The sequence below is a fragment of the Lactuca virosa genome, chromosome 4 (assembly GCF_052849685.1).
Source record: "Lactuca virosa cultivar CGN04683 chromosome 4, Lactuca_virosa_CGN04683_v6, whole genome shotgun sequence".
In the NCBI taxonomy this organism is placed as follows: domain Eukaryota; kingdom Viridiplantae; phylum Streptophyta; class Magnoliopsida; order Asterales; family Asteraceae; genus Lactuca; species Lactuca virosa.
The window spans coordinates 520,182,555-520,198,403 of record NC_136429.1 but is presented as its reverse complement, the minus strand read 5'-3'; the positions used below and the strand labels follow the sequence as shown (position 1 = coordinate 520,198,403).

Below are 15,849 nucleotides of genomic sequence, written 5' to 3'. Positions count from 1 at the left end.
CATATATGGAAGGTTGTTAGAATGGCTAAACATAGGCCAATGCAATTCAATCTTAATAAGATCATTGCATCATAATTTTTATTTATCTTAACTCGAATCATATCAAAAGGGATATCAAAAGGGCAACACTAATGTTGGAATCCATTTTATTATTTATATTTAGTTTTAACCTATTTCATGCTCTGTTATCACTCAATATACATAGACACGTGTCCTGGTTGTTAGAGTATTTTTTAGTTTCGGTTATTTAGTTATTCTTTACAAGTCTGTTTAAGTTCTTGTATATATGTATTGAGTTTTTCATTCAGTTCAATTAATGAAAGAAATGTTCTCTCTCAAACATATTTCTCTCTCTAGATTTCAAATCTAATATGGTATCAGATTAAAATCGATCCATTTTGTTCTTCATTCTTGCTTCTTCTTTATTCAATCATGTCTGATACGACTTCATCTGATTCTTTTGCAATCAATGTTTCCAGTCCATATTACATTGGATCTTCTGATAATCCCAATTCCATTATTGTTTCCAGTGTTTTCAATGGAATTGGATTTCAATCATGGAAACGATCGATGATTCTCTCTTTATCTGCCAAAAACAAACTAGGATTTGTTGATGGATCCATTACGCCTCCTGCAATCAATTCTCATGCATATTTGAATTGGCACTGGGCTAATTCAATGGTTATCAGCTGGATACTAAATTCCTTGACCAAAACAATCGCTGACAACGTTCTTTTTTTACATACTGCTTTTGAAATCTGGAATGAGCTTCATCAACGATTTGAACAATCCGATGGAACTCTTCTTTACAACACTCAGCAACAATTGTTTTCTCTTTCACAAGGTACCGATGATTTTTCTACCTATTTCACCAAATTAACAAAAATTTGGGATGAATTACGGATCGTACAAGCTATTCCTCTTTGCACCTGTACTGCTGCTGCATCGATTCAGAAATTTTTTGAAGATCAAAGAATTATTCAAATGTTAATGGGGCTAAATGATTCATATAAAATTGTTCGTGGTCAAATCCTTATGATGAAGCCGTTACCTTCACTTTCCGCTGCTTACTCGCTGATTATTCAAGAAGAACGTCAAAGAACAATTTCAATTCCTTCGATCACAAACAATGAGGCAATTGCAATGCATGTTAATTCTGAATCATCTGTTTCAAACCCTAAGAAATCGCTTCTCTATACTCATTGCAAGAAGACAGGTCATACGAAAACCAATTGCTATCGTTTAATTGGTTTTCCTTCCTCATTCAAATTCCCCAAATCAAAGAAGGATGATCAAAAATCAAGTGTTCAGAATGTTGTATCGACATCCAATTCTCCATCAATCACCATGGAACAATATGAACATCTTGTTCAACTCATTAACAATCAGAATCTGACATCTACTTCTTCGATCAATCAAATCAGCTCTTCAGTGGTTCATGGTGCTATGAAGGATGAAGGTACAACTTTCTCTTATCATCATTTTGTTGCAAATGTTTATAAGTCCTCATCATTATTGCATGCTAGTTTTTCTTGGATCATAGAATCAGGGGCCACAGATCATATTTGTTCTAATCGTGATCTATTTTTTCATTTAAATCACTTACTCAGCCACATTACATTGGGCTTCCTGATGGTCATCATGCCACTGTTTCTTTCATTGGTGATATACAATTGCATGATTCTATAATTCTTCGTCGAGTCTTGTATGTTCCTTCATTCAAATACAATCTCATTTCTATTCCCAAATTCACAAAACATCTAAATACATTTGTCATCTTTACTGATGAAGCATGTCTTCTGCAGGACCCTTCATCAAAGAATGAGATTGCTCTAGGTGTTTTTGGGAAGAAGATCAATGACCTATATGTCCTTGATCATCGAACCATTAAGAATTCTCTTTCGTTTTCTTGTCCATTTCCTTCTAAAACATGTTTCAATGTAATCAATAAGACTTCAAACACTTTGTTGTGGCATAAACGATTAGGTCATCTTCCTTTTCGTAAACTCAAACAGTTGTCTTTTGTTTCTTCACATTATAATGAATTTGCATTTGATTCTTGTTTGACATGTTCTCAAGCTAAACAACCACGTTTATCTTTTCCTAAAAGTCTGTCACACCCCAAACCAAGGATGGCGGAAACGTCCGGGGGTGGAGGACTTTATGTATAGTATCACAACAACGAGTATAATAGTGCTCAAAGTAAATACAACCATCATAAATATAATTGAAAAGGGCACACCATAGTATATGTTTACATGTTTCAAAATCAATTACATTATGATGACAAAATGAACTGTTTGACGATTTAACGTCCCATCCTCAAGATGTTGTTGATTTCCTGTTTCACTGATTTCCTGAGAATACAAGTAGTTTTAAAAAAAGTGTCAACAATTAAGTTGGTGAGTTCATAAGAGTTTTATTTGAGAAAGAAGCCGTTTTCCTTGTAAAAGCGATAGAGTATGATTCCAGAAAATCCAATATTTTCTTTATTAAGTGTGAAATGAAAGTTCCTATGTTATGCAATAATGTTCCCTAGAAACACCCGTAGATTCCTTCTATAATCGCCCAGTGTATATAAGTTATATAAAATTTAAGTTAAATAAACCGTCAAATATAATGGGTCTGCCCTAGGTCCACAACCAAACAATGAACAGGAAGTAAGGCGGGCCCACCAATTCTAAGTCGATTGTGACTAAATTCTTATATAACTCTAGCATATACACTTAGCAATTATAGCTGAAGTCTAACAATTCTAGATGAAATGTAGTGTCAATAGAAATGTGATTCCAAAGAAAATCCAATATTTTCTTTATTAAGTGTCATGTAGTCCTAAATCCCAGGACCGAGAGTATGAGTGTGTTTTATACTTATAACGTGTTTGTAGTTTTAAATAGATAAAACCCCTTTTAAAGTAGAATGTTCCCTGTAAACTTGAAAGATTGTTAACTCCCTATGTGAGTCGTTATAACCATACTACAACCGGATGACCTGCTGCGACGTTCTTCAGACGTCGGAATGTTAATGACATTTGTCACCCCAGACCTGCCGGTCTAGCTGTTGCATGCAGCTAAGGTGTGGGTTTGTCAGACCCAATATAGATCTATACACAATTATCACGCTCTCCCTACAAGAGACTCTGGTTATAACTAATTCAGGATTTTTAACCAGTACTCAAAGAGTACAATGAAGACGTGTCTCACAATTTACGTTAACTAGGTTACATATAGTTTGAGTATTAAACCCCTTCCGTGGTGGAAGTGAAATCACCTTTTATGAAAATACATTAGTGATATGCATCCATAAACTATTACTATTATAGTTTGTCAAGTAGTATATGAAAAACCCATTTGTTTTGAGAGTAAGACCTTTTTCATGTTATGTGCTTTTATCGTAAAATCCATAAACTATACTTATCGTAGTTTATTGTATGTGTTCGAAATGAATGAAAAACCTTATCATGAATGACTAATTTCTATGTATGATGATAAACTAACAAGAAATACATTCAATCATTTAGAAACTTATTGTTATGCACTTTGCTCAACATGTTACAAAGTGTTATGAAAGTTGTAAGCTGTTAACTAGTTTTTAACCTTTCTGCATTGTTTTAGAAAAATCATAGAAAAATCATACGAAGTTGAAAACAAAATCCGTAAACTCTGAGAGTTCATAAAATGTGTCTAGTTTATTCATAATTTTTATTATGATTTTTAGAAGTCTTTAACTTGTGTGAAAACGTTCATATTCACAGAGTGATCCGAATTCGTTTATGAAATGATAGGCAGTTTTGTAAAAATCACCATAAATCGTAGAAAAATCGTATGGAGATGTGCAAGTATTCATTTTAAAGGTATGAACCTGAAATATTTTCATATTAAACAGTTTTGAAAGATATTAAGTTTAAGATGGTCAAAACAGTCCATGAATGGAACTAAACTTTCCTGTTGGAAGCTGATGTTTGAGATTAGTTAAGTTTTGGTATTTTAACTTGTATTCCCCCCCCCCCCCCTCTAAAACTTGAAGAACACATGAAAATATGGGGGTATTAACTCACCTTGTGTGATTCCATTGGATGGATGATGAAGAAAGGAAGTGTTCAACTCAAGAACACTTAGGAGGTGCTTGAAGATTCGAAGATCTAACACAAATATGATGATGTTTGTGTAAGAAACCTATGATTTAAGTAGAAAGAAGTGGAATAATAATGTGTGGGATAGTATTACTTACCAAAGGTAGATGAAGAACTTGTGATCAGCCTTTGAATTTTCGAGATTAGAGAGGGAAAGTGAGAGAGAATGGAGTTTTGCTTCTTGGTGGAGAGTGAGTGAAATGGGAGGAGAGATAATGATTTCTCCAGCCTTTGATCAAGATTATGGCTGGAAAAGAGTGGGAAAAGGACGATGGAATGACCAGGTAAGGTGGAATAGTGACTAAGGCTGGTCATGGAGTGGGTATGGGAGGTAACTTGTGTCCTTGCCCAAAGGATAAGTCAACACTCCACCTAAATATCTCACCTACTAATTTTGGATAAAGATTGCACTCAAAACGTGATTAAATTATGAAATATGGGGTCTTATATGTTGAAATATAAATTTGGGTGAAAATCCCACATTAAAATCATGAAAAACGGGCCTAAAATGAAGTCGTGGTCGAAAATCGGGTGAAATGGGGCTTACAGCGAAGCTTCTCGGATGTGGGCCAGAGGTTCGGTCCCTGCTGTCATGGACCGAAGGTGAAAGGAAGCGAAAGGAGGTTCGGTCCGAAGGGACCTTCGGGTTCGGTCCTCCGAGGTTCGGGTTCGGTACATGGCAGGTTCGGTTCAGCAGCTTCGGGTTCGGCCCCTATAGAGAGGCTTCGGCCCTAATAGAGAGTTTCGGTTCTAGAGAGGCTTCGGCCCTATATGGCTATTTTTCAAGGTATCTTCCCGTTTCGAGCGGTTTTTCACCAAGTTAAGTGTCGGGATGACCCGAATGATTATAAAAAGTTGAAAGAAGTTTTGAGAGAGATTTGGGAGAGATTTTTGATAGAGAGAGATAAAGTGAAAGAGATTGAGAGAGATTTCGTTTGCGACCTTTTTTAGTGTTTGGCTTCGTAACACAAGGTTCGTAAATCCCGTTAAGCCTCGTTATGAATGTTATACGCCCTCGAGGGGTATGGAATAATGTTTTGTCGAGTAGTTTCATCACTTACCCTGATTAGGTCTTTGAATTTCCGAACACGTGAAAAATCTAAGTGATACTTTGTATTAAGATCGCGAGTTGTATAATAGGAAACATAACGGAAACCCTAATATACAAGGGTTAACGGAGTTGACCGGTTTGACTTGTCGACTTTATTTGACTTTGACTTGACCTGAAATTGACGGTTGTCACATCATCCCCCCGTTAGAAGGAATTTCGTCCCGAAATTAGCGTTTTGACTGGGACTACGAGAGTTTGGGGAAAAGATGTGGGTACTTTTCGTAGCATATGGAATTGATATGGTAAGGACCAAGCCATCTTATGTTAATTGACGACGTTTGGACATCTTATTGTAACCGGTGTTAAGTTAATTTAAAACCACCAGTGATTGTTTTGCAATGGTGGTGTATTCTATGTATATGCCTTTATGCTCTCCGCTTTATTCTTGGTATTACTACTTCGAATATTTTATAATATAATTAGCGAGTACTAGTATTACGAGTGCTTCAACAATTTGTGATGAAATTTGTAATATAAGTCCTGCCAGATCTTTTATAATCGCTTGGTGTAAACTAGTCGTATATCATTAAGATTGCAAGGGCATTCGGATGAGTGACCCCGCCTTAAGCCCACAACCAAACAAGGAACAGGAAATAAGGCGGAATTACACATCCTAAGTCTATGGAATCTTAATGATATATAACCATGATGTTTACACTAGCCATCATAGATTCACCAGTATGCTTTAATCGATGCTAGATTTAGTAAAAAAATTTAAAATCTAAACGTTGATGTTAGAACATGTACCAATATTTACAGACGGTTCCGGGGTGGTATCTCCTGCGGTGATCATAAGTACCCTTCCACCATCACCAACATTCCTTGCTCTTGGGTAGTCTCTTTTAAAGTGTCCCGTTTCGCCGCACTCGTAACAGGCTGGGCTTACTCCAGGGCCAGGGACCTGGGTGATGGGTTGTGCCGGTGCCTTACAGAAACGGACAGTGTGCCCCTTTCTGTTGCAATTTTTGCAATGCATCTCCCGGAAAACCCCAGTGTGATGGAAGTTACACTTGTTGCATTTCGGAAGGGTTCCAGCGTATCGATTTATGGGTGCTGGTGTGGCATGGGCTGTGGCATCATGAACAGCAACGATCTGTTGCTTCTTAGGGTAGTCCTGGGCCGGTTGGCCCTTCTTGTTGTTCCAAAACTTCCTTTTGTTGTTTTCCCCTCTTGCCTGCTCAGGGGTGGTTGTCACGGTGTCATGGCTAGCCCTATGGTCGATGAGTTGTTGTGCCAACTCCTTGGCACTGTCAAAGGTAGTTGGTCTTGAGGCCAACACGCTATCTTGAATTTGGGGGGACAATCCCCAGAGGTATCGCTCCAACTTTTTGTCTTCCGGGGTGACCATAACGGGACAAAGGAGTGCTAGATCACAGAATCGGACGGTATAGGTCGCAAGGTCAGAGCCTGTCATCTTGAGGTCCCACAGTTCTTGCTCTAGTTTTTGCACTTCGCCCCTGGGGCAATATTCTTTCAGCATCATTGCCTTCAAGTCCTCCCAGCTTATCGAGTTAGCCACTGTAAGCGTCAGTGACTTAACGTGGCCGTTCCACCAAGTAAGGGCCCGGCCGGAGAAAGTGCGAGCTGCGAATTTGACTTTGTTCGCTTCGGGGCACGCACAGATCTCGAAGACAGATTCGGTCTTCTCGAACCACTGCATCAAATCGATGACTCCCCCGCTACCATTGAATGAATTGGGTTTGTCATTGGTGAAGTCCTTAAAGGAGCACTCTCTCGAACGCTCTTGGCTATCTCCTTGAGTGGAGTTATTAGTACCACTCCCTGTCCTCCTGGCACCATCAGTGCTGATTTGGGACATAGCAGCTGTTACCGCAGCTTAGACATAACAAGATCATATTGGGGAGGCGGCGGTGGTGGATTTGTTTGCGTTCCGCAGTGCGTCTAGCAGACCTACGAGGCGGCATCTTTCTGTTATAGAATTTCAAAGACAAAATGAGTATAAGTCTTTTAATAATGGTTATTAGTCGGGCGTCGTAAAACTTGGTTATTAGTTTTCAAGTATAGTATTTCCCGATTTTTCGAATGTGGCAATTAATTCATAGTAGAGGTCAATATAAATAAACTTATGAATTTAGTAGTAATGACTCGAATGTAATCTTGTAATCTTTGTTCCACGTCTGATCCACTCCTAAGATCACTTGGCATATACCAGTTGTGTATAATTAAGGTCTAATAGGGCGTTGAACTTAATGAGTCTGCCCTAGGTCCACAACCAAACAAGGAACAGGACCTGAGGCGGACTCATCATTTCTAAGTCGATCGTCTCTTAATTACACATAATCTTGAGGTATACATTAAGCAATCTTAGAGTCACCATAAGCAAATCGTTTGTAATACCAGGTTATGAAGTATGTGGTAAACTCCCAATGAAATAAAATGCATGCCAATTTTATTGATATACTCTAGTTCATAGAGTTCAGGAAAGTTTGACCTTATATTAGGTCTATATCTCGTTAATGTAAGGAAAACTTCGACGGTGACACGACCCCTTGAATAGTGTAGTCTCTAAATTTGAAGGGTCGAATTTATGTATATGACGGGGGCAGTGTTCAAACGCACGCCAGGAGTTTGAGTCTGTAATGGTATGTCAGTAGTGTACACGCTACTCGTGGCGGGTGATGTTCCGTGGGCCATAGAATAAAGACATGAAAGTTTGCATTGCCCTAAACTTTGCCCTGGCTTCTGCCATTTGATGTTCTGTGTTTACCATACGTTTTCTCTAACGCTGTTTGATGTTCTCGATACTCTCTAATCCCGGCTCGAGTTGCGGTCACTTCCCTCTGAAGGCTTTGATGTGTTCTTTGATCTGTTCGTGGCCTCCATCCAGGTGACTAAGGCGAATTGCAGCGATCTTGGTGGTAGCGCCAACCTCCATGATTTCGGCTGACCGTTGCTCGTGTTTGTACGCTCAAGTGAGTGATGCGGCATACCATGACAAGGAGAGCCCTGTCTACTAATCCTCCTCTGCTGAGGTTGTAGAAGCCTCATCCATGTCATAGGGAGGGTGTTAGCGTTGTTCCCAACTCCGTCTCTGTAAATCTACGGCTTATAGAGGTGTCAGACCATGGAAGCCTCGTCGGGGTCTTCTCCCATTTCTTCTTTTCCTTTGTTTTCCTTCGGTTTCTCTTCCTCTCGCTCCTCTTCCGAATTGTCTTCGGGATCTTCCTCTATTATTTCTTCAGGATCCTCTTCGAAATCTTCTCTGATCCAACCACCATTTTCCTGGTTAGGAAGAATAGGGTCTCTTGGTAGTTGAGCTCTCGTCACGTTGCTTGGGCGAGAATAGGGGTAGAAGAGATAATTAATAGGCGTCTAATCCTATAATTACTTATAGGGGGTGATCCTCATTAGTCACGTCTATAATCACATAGTACATACCAGTTATACATAATCTGAGATAGAATAGACCTTCGAATAAATGACTCTACTCTAAGTCCATAACCAAACAAGGAACAGGAAGTAGAGCAATAGCCATAGATTCTGAGTCTATAATATCTTTAATTATGTATAACCTTAGCGTATGTACTCAGTCATTATAGACCTACTAATAGGGGTCTTTAGTTTTCACATAAGTTGGTTATAGATTCATCAAATACTCTTATAGTATTTTAATGTTTGTCTTATGTTTTCAATGTTTCCTTGTAGATAGAGTTGGTAAGTTTTTAGACTTGTTGCAACGCCATAACCATTCCCGGGTATATGCTAATCACTTCTGGGATAGACATAGTTGATCAGGCTATGTCATTCCCAGACCTGACTATAAATCCCCAAGCCTACTTGTGCCGTTCAACAATCACCACTTTTGTTTTGTTCTAGTATGATGCTGACCTTAGTATGTATGCATGCATGTATACTTTTAACAAGAAACTATTTATTTCTAAAAGTCTAGTTATTTGAAAATGTTTAATCAGAGACTTTAGTCCCAATGCATTTATAGTTTGTATATCTTATGTGGTTCGATATACTTAGTTCACTATAAACAATGCTCTGATACCAATCTGTCACACCCCCAAACCAAGGATGGCGGAAACGTCCGGGGGTGGAGGACTTCATGTATAGTATCACAACAACGAGTATAATAGTGCTCAAAGTAAATACAACCATCATAAATATAATTGAAAAGGGTACACCATAGTATATGTTTACATGTTTCAAAATCAATTACATTATGATGACAAAATGAACTGTTTGACGATTTAACGTCCCATCCTCAAGATGTTGTTGATTTCCTGTTTCACTGATTTCCTGAGAATACAAGTAGTTTTAAAAAAAGTGTCAACAATTAAGTTGGTGAGTTCATAAGAGTTTTATTTGAGAAAGAAGCCGTTTTCCTTGTAAAAGCGATAGAGTATGATTCCAGAAAATCCAATATTTTCTTTATTAAGTGTGAAATGAAAGTTCCTATATTATGCAATAATGTTCCCTAGAAACACCCGTAGATTCCTTCTATAATCGCCCAGTGTATATAAGTTATATAAAATTTAAGTTAAATAAACCGTCGAATATAATGGGTCTGCCCTAGGTCCACAACCAAACAATGAACAGGAAGTAAGGCGGGCCCACCAATTCTAAGTCGATTGTGACTAAATTCTTATATAACTCTAGCATATACACTTAGCAATTATAGCTGAAGTCTAACAATTCTAGATGAAATGTAGTGTCAATAGAAATGTGATTCCAAAGAAAATCCAATATTTTCTTTATTAAGTGTCATGTAGTCCTAAATCCCAGGACCGAGAGTATGAGTGTGTTTTATACTTATAACGTGTTTGTAGTTTTAAATAGATAAAACCCCTTTTAAAGTAGAATGTTCCCTGTAAACTTGAAAGATTGTTAACTCCCTATGTGAGTCGTTATAACCATACTACAACCGGATGACCTGCTGCGACGTTCTTCAGACGTCGGAATGTTAATGACATTTGTCACCCCAGACCTGCCGGTCTAGCTGTTGCATGCAGCTAAGGTGTGGGTTTGTCAGACCCAATATAGATCTATACACAATTATCACGCTCTCCCTACAAGAGACTCTGGTTATAACTAATTCAGGATTTTTAACCAGTACTCAAAGAGTACAATGAAGACGTGTCTCACAATTTACGTTAACTAGGTTACATATAGTTTGAGTATTAAACCCCTTCCGTGGTGGAAGTGAAATCACCTTTTATGAAAATACATTAGTGATATGTATCCATAAACTATTACTATTATAGTTTATCAAGTAGTATATGAAAACCCCATTTGTTTTGAGAGTAAGACCTTTTTCATGTAGTGTGCTTTTATCGTAAAATCCATAAACTATACTTATCGTAGTTTATTGTATGTGTTCGAAATGAATGAAAAACCTTATCATGAATGACTAATTTCTATGTATGATGATAAACTAACAAGAAATACATTCAATCATTTAGAAACTTATTGTTATGCACTTTGCTCAACATGTTACAAAGTGTTATGAAAGTTGTAAGCTGTTAACTAGTTTTTAACCTTTCTGCATTGTTTTAGAAAAATCATAGAAAAATCATACGAAGTTGAAAACTAAATCCGTAAACTCTGAGAGTTCATAAAATGTGTCTAGTTTATTCATAATTTTTATTATGATTTTTAGAAGTCTTTAACTTGTGTGAAAACGTTCATATTCACAGAGTGATCCGAATTCGTTTATGAAATGATAGGCAGTTTTGTAAAAATCACCATAAATCGTAGAAAAATCGTATGGAGATGTGCAAGTATTCATTTTAAAGGTATTAACCTGAACTATTTTCACATTAAACAGTTTTGAAAGATATTAAGTTTAAGATGGTCAAAACAGTCCATGAATGGAACTAAACTTTCCTGTTGGAAGCTGATGTTTGAGATTAGTTAAGTTTTGGTATTTTAACTTGTATTCCCCCCCCCCCCTCTAAAACTTGAAGAACACATGAAAATATGGGGGGTATTAACTCACCTTGTGTGATTCCATTGGATGGATGATGAAGAAAGGAAGTGTTCAACTCAAGAACACTTAGGAGGTGCTTGAAGATTCGAAGATCTAACACAAATATGATGATGTTTGTGTAAGAAACCTATGATTTAAGTAGAAAGAAGTGGAATAATAATGTGTGGGATAGTATTACTTACCAAAGGTAGATGAAGAACTTGTGATCAGCCTTTGAATTTTCGAGATTAGAGAGGGAAAGTGAGAGAGAATGGAGTTTTGCTTCTTGGTGGAGAGTGAGTGAAATGGGAGGAGAGATAAGGATTTCTCCAGCCTTTGATCAAGATTATGGCTGGAAAAGAGTGGGAAAAGGACGATGGAATGACCAGGTAAGGTGGAATAGTGACTAAGGCTGGTCATGGAGTGGGTATGGGAGGTAACTTGTGTCCTTGCCCAAAGGATAAGTCAACACTCCACCTAAATATCTCACCTACTAATTTTGGATAAAGATTGCACTCAAAACGTGATTAAATTATGAAATATGGGGTCTTATATGTTGAAATATAATTTTGGGTGAAAATCCCACGTTAAAATCATGAAAAACGGGCCTAAAACGAAGTCGTGGTCGAAAACCGGGTGAAAAGGGGCTTACAGCGAAGCTTCTCGGATGTGGGCCGGAGGTTCGGTCCCTGCTGTCATGGACCGAAGGTGAAAGGAAGCGAAAGGAGGTTCGGTCCGAAGGGACCTTCGGGTTCGGTCCTCCGAGGTTCGGGTTCGGTACATGGCAGGTTCGGTTCAGCAGCTTCGGGTTCGGCCCCTATAGAGAGGCTTCGGCCCTAATAGAGAGTTTCGGTTCTAGAGAGGCTTCGGCCCTATATGGCTATTTTTCAAGGTATCTTCCCGTTTCGAGCGGTTTTTCACCAAGTTAAGTGTCGGGATGACCCGAATGATTATAAAAAGTTGAAAGAAGTTTTGAGAGAGATTTTTGATAGAGAGAGATAAAGTGAAAGAGATTGAGAGAGATTTCGTTTGCGACCTTTTTTAGTGTTTGGCTTCGTAACACAAGGTTCGTAAATCCCGTTAAGCCTCGTTATGAATGTTATACGCCCTCGAGGGGTATGGAATAATGTTTTGTCGAGTAGTTTCATCACTTACCCTGATTACGTTTTTTAATTTCTGAACACGTGAAAAATCTAAGTGATACTTTTTATTAAGATCGCGAGTTGTACAATAGGAAACATAACGGAAACCCTAATATACAAGGGTTAACGGAGTTGACCGGTTTGACTTGTCGACTTTATTTGACTTTGACTTGACCGGAAATTGACGGTTGTCACAAAGTCTATCTAATACTCATAATCCTTTTGATTCAGTACATATTGATGTATGGGGACCTTATAAACATGCAACTCATGATGGTTTTAAATTTTTTCTAACCATTGTTGATGATTACTCTCGACATACATGGATACATTTGATGAGTAATAAAGGTGCAGCATGGAATCTTATTAAAGCTTTTGTTAATCACATACAAACCCAATTTTATAAGACCATAAAGATTATCAGATCTGATAATGCATATGAATTGGGTTCTAACAATGAGGGAGTTGATTTTTTTCAAACAAAAGGAATCATTCATCAAAGATCAACACCATATTGTCCTCAACAAAATGGTTTAATTGAACGAAAGCATCGGCACATTTTACAAGTTGCAAGGGTATTGTATTTCCAATCAGGATTGAGACACATCTATTGGGGAGAGTGTGTTAAAACAACCATTCATTTGATCAATAGAATGCCTACAAAAGTTCTTCAACACAAAACCCCATTTGAAGTCTTGTATAATGTTGCACCAGATTTACAACATCTTAAAGCATTTGGGTATTTATGCTATGTCAGTTCTCAACGAACAGGAAGAGATAAGTTCATGCCTCGTACACATCCATGAATGTCAACTTCAACATTTTACCTTCAATACCAATAATCCTCTTTTTGAACCCACTTTTTATCATCAAGCTAAAGGCAATCCTAATTGGGAAGAAGCAATGACCAAAGAGTTACAAGCTTTACAAGATAATGATACATGGGATGTTGTAAAATTACCAAAAGGCAAGAAACCTATTTCTTGCAAATAGGTATTCAAAATCAAATACGGGGCTGATGGTTCAGTTAAGAGGCACAAAGCTCGATTGGTGGCAAAGGGTTTTACACAAAAAGTTGGTATTGATTACCATGAGACATTTTCACCCGTGGTAAAATTTAACACAGTAAGATGTTTAGTTTCTTTAGCTGTAAAAAGAAGATGGAAAATTCAACAATTGGATGTAAACAACGCCTTTCTTCATGTCAATTTACATGAAGAAGTCTATATGAAAATACCACCTGGAATTTCTACATGATCTTCTTCTCATGTATGCAAACTCAAAAAGTCCTTATACGGTTTAAAACAAGCATCCAGACAGTGGTATTCCAAGTTGTCAGAAGCCTTAAGAACAAGCGGATATCATCACTCACAAAATGATTACTCTTTGTTTCTTAAAAATACATCTCATTCAATTGTTATTGTAGTTGTCTATGTCGATGACATCTTGATTACAGGAGATGATCAAGATGAAATTACAGCTCTCAAAAGTTTTATGGATGATAAGTTTCGTATAAAAGATTTGGGACAAATCCATTTTTTTCTTGGATTGGAGTTTAATCATGTTCCTAATGGCATGATTGTTCATCAGCAAAAGTATATTAAGGAATTACTTGATTTGTATTCTATGGCTGATTGCAATCCTGTATCCACTCCTCTTCCTCACAAGATTCGTTTATTACCAGCTATGGAAAATCCTTTAGTTGATCCCACAACATATCGACAGTTAATTGGAAAGTTGAATTTTTTAATTCATACAAGGCCTGATTTGTCTTACTCAGTTCAGTACCTAAGTCAATTCAATCAAACACCATCTCAAGCACATTATGAAGCTGATTTACACGTCCTACAATACCTCAAAGGAGCATTACATCAAGGATTGTTTTTTCACCAAAATGACAATTATACCCTTGAGGCATATTGTGATTCTGACTGGGCTGCATGCCCAATCACAAGGAGATCTGTCAGTGGCTACTTCATCATGTTTGGCAATACTCCTATTGCATGGAAATCCAAGAAACGGATTACTATATCTTTATCCTCAGCAGAGGCGGAATATCGGTCTATGAGAAGATTAGTTGTTGAATTAGCCTGGTTAAGTCGACTTTTTCATGAATTTCAAGTCCCAAATATTACCCCAATACCCCTAAAATGTGATAATCAGGCAGCCATCTATATTGCTTCTAGTCCCGTTTTTCACGAGAGAACTAAACACATTGACATAGATTGTCATTTTGTTAGAGAAAAACTTAAAAATGGTCTTATCTCTTTATCCCATGTTTCAACAAATCAGCAAATTGCAGATGCTCTTACCAAGTCTTTACCAGGACCAAAACACAAAGAAGCTGCAATCAAGCTGGGTCTTCAGCCATATCCACCAAATTGAGGGAGGTGTTATCACTCAATATTCATAGACACGTGTCCTGGTTGTTAGAGTATTTGTTAGTTTCAGTTATTTAGTTATTCTTTACAAGTCTGTTTAAGTTCTTGTATATATGTATTGAGTTTTTCATTCAGTTCAATTAATGAAAGAAATGTTCTCTCTCAAACATATTGTGACAACCCGAAATTTCCATTTGTACAAACCCTGCAGTCTAGCACTTCAATAAAAAAAAAGTCAAATTCATTTCTGCTATTTTTTAGCTCGGTTTAAAGTCCGTTTGGATATTTTTTTTATATTAATTCTTCGAGAGAACAAATGAAAGGAAGTATTTTCTAGGATTATTGGGTAACAAATAAAACAATTCACACCTTAATGAGGTGTTCACGGCCAAACATGAGGGGTTTGGGCCGTGAACTCCCCTTTGGCCGTGAACTCATACTTAAGGCATGAGTTTACTCCCTTCCTTCCTCATTTCTCACTTCCAAGCTCAAGAACACCCACATTCTCTCTCAAGTATCATAAGATCTTCTTCCAAATCTTCCAAAAATGTAAGTGTTTCTTCCCTTGATTTGTTGATACAACACTTCATCTAGTAGTTATACATGATTTCATCCATGAAATCTTCTCTTTTTCATAGATCTTCAAGTGTTCTTCATTTCACCAAGAACACCAAGAACTCACACTAGTGTTTTTGGACCTTAAACACTCTTACAAGCTTCCTATAAGTAAGTACACCCCTCTTAACTAGTTATGTACTTAGATTACTTGTTAAACCATTGAAAAACACCAAGAATGCCCAAGAACACATGGGTTTACAGCCAAGGCAATCTCCTTGGACCGTAAACACCATTAGGTGGTGCATATGTGCCACCATTACTTCCTAGGGCTTGGATATTGGACTAGAACCGTTCATGCATGAGCTAAGGACCTTAAACCAGGAAATGATTGGAGTTACCATGGGTTTACGGTCGTAAACCCACTAGGGTCGTAAACCCCAGGCCGTAAACTCCATGGGAGTTGGTCCTTGGACCGTAAACTCTAAGAAGTGGTGCAATTGTGCCACTATTACTTCCTAAGGCTTGGATTTGATCATAGGATACTAAACCTTGACTTATAAGACCTTTAAACACAAAATGGTACATAATAC

The 15,849-nt window shown here is 37.6% G+C and overlaps 1 protein-coding gene across 1 annotated transcript; it reads left to right on the top strand.

Annotated features, from left to right (window-relative positions):
- The first annotated feature begins 432 nt into the window (after positions 1-432).
- Positions 433-14,705, top strand: LOC145107096 (uncharacterized). Its single transcript, XM_079043967.1, has 5 exons — positions 433-1,494; positions 1,611-1,940; positions 13,035-13,271; positions 13,314-13,398; positions 13,747-14,705. Exons 1-5 carry the CDS (start codon positions 433-435, stop codon positions 14,703-14,705), a joined length of 2,673 nt encoding a protein of 890 aa, XP_078900093.1.
- Positions 14,706-15,849: the final 1,144 nt, after the last annotated feature.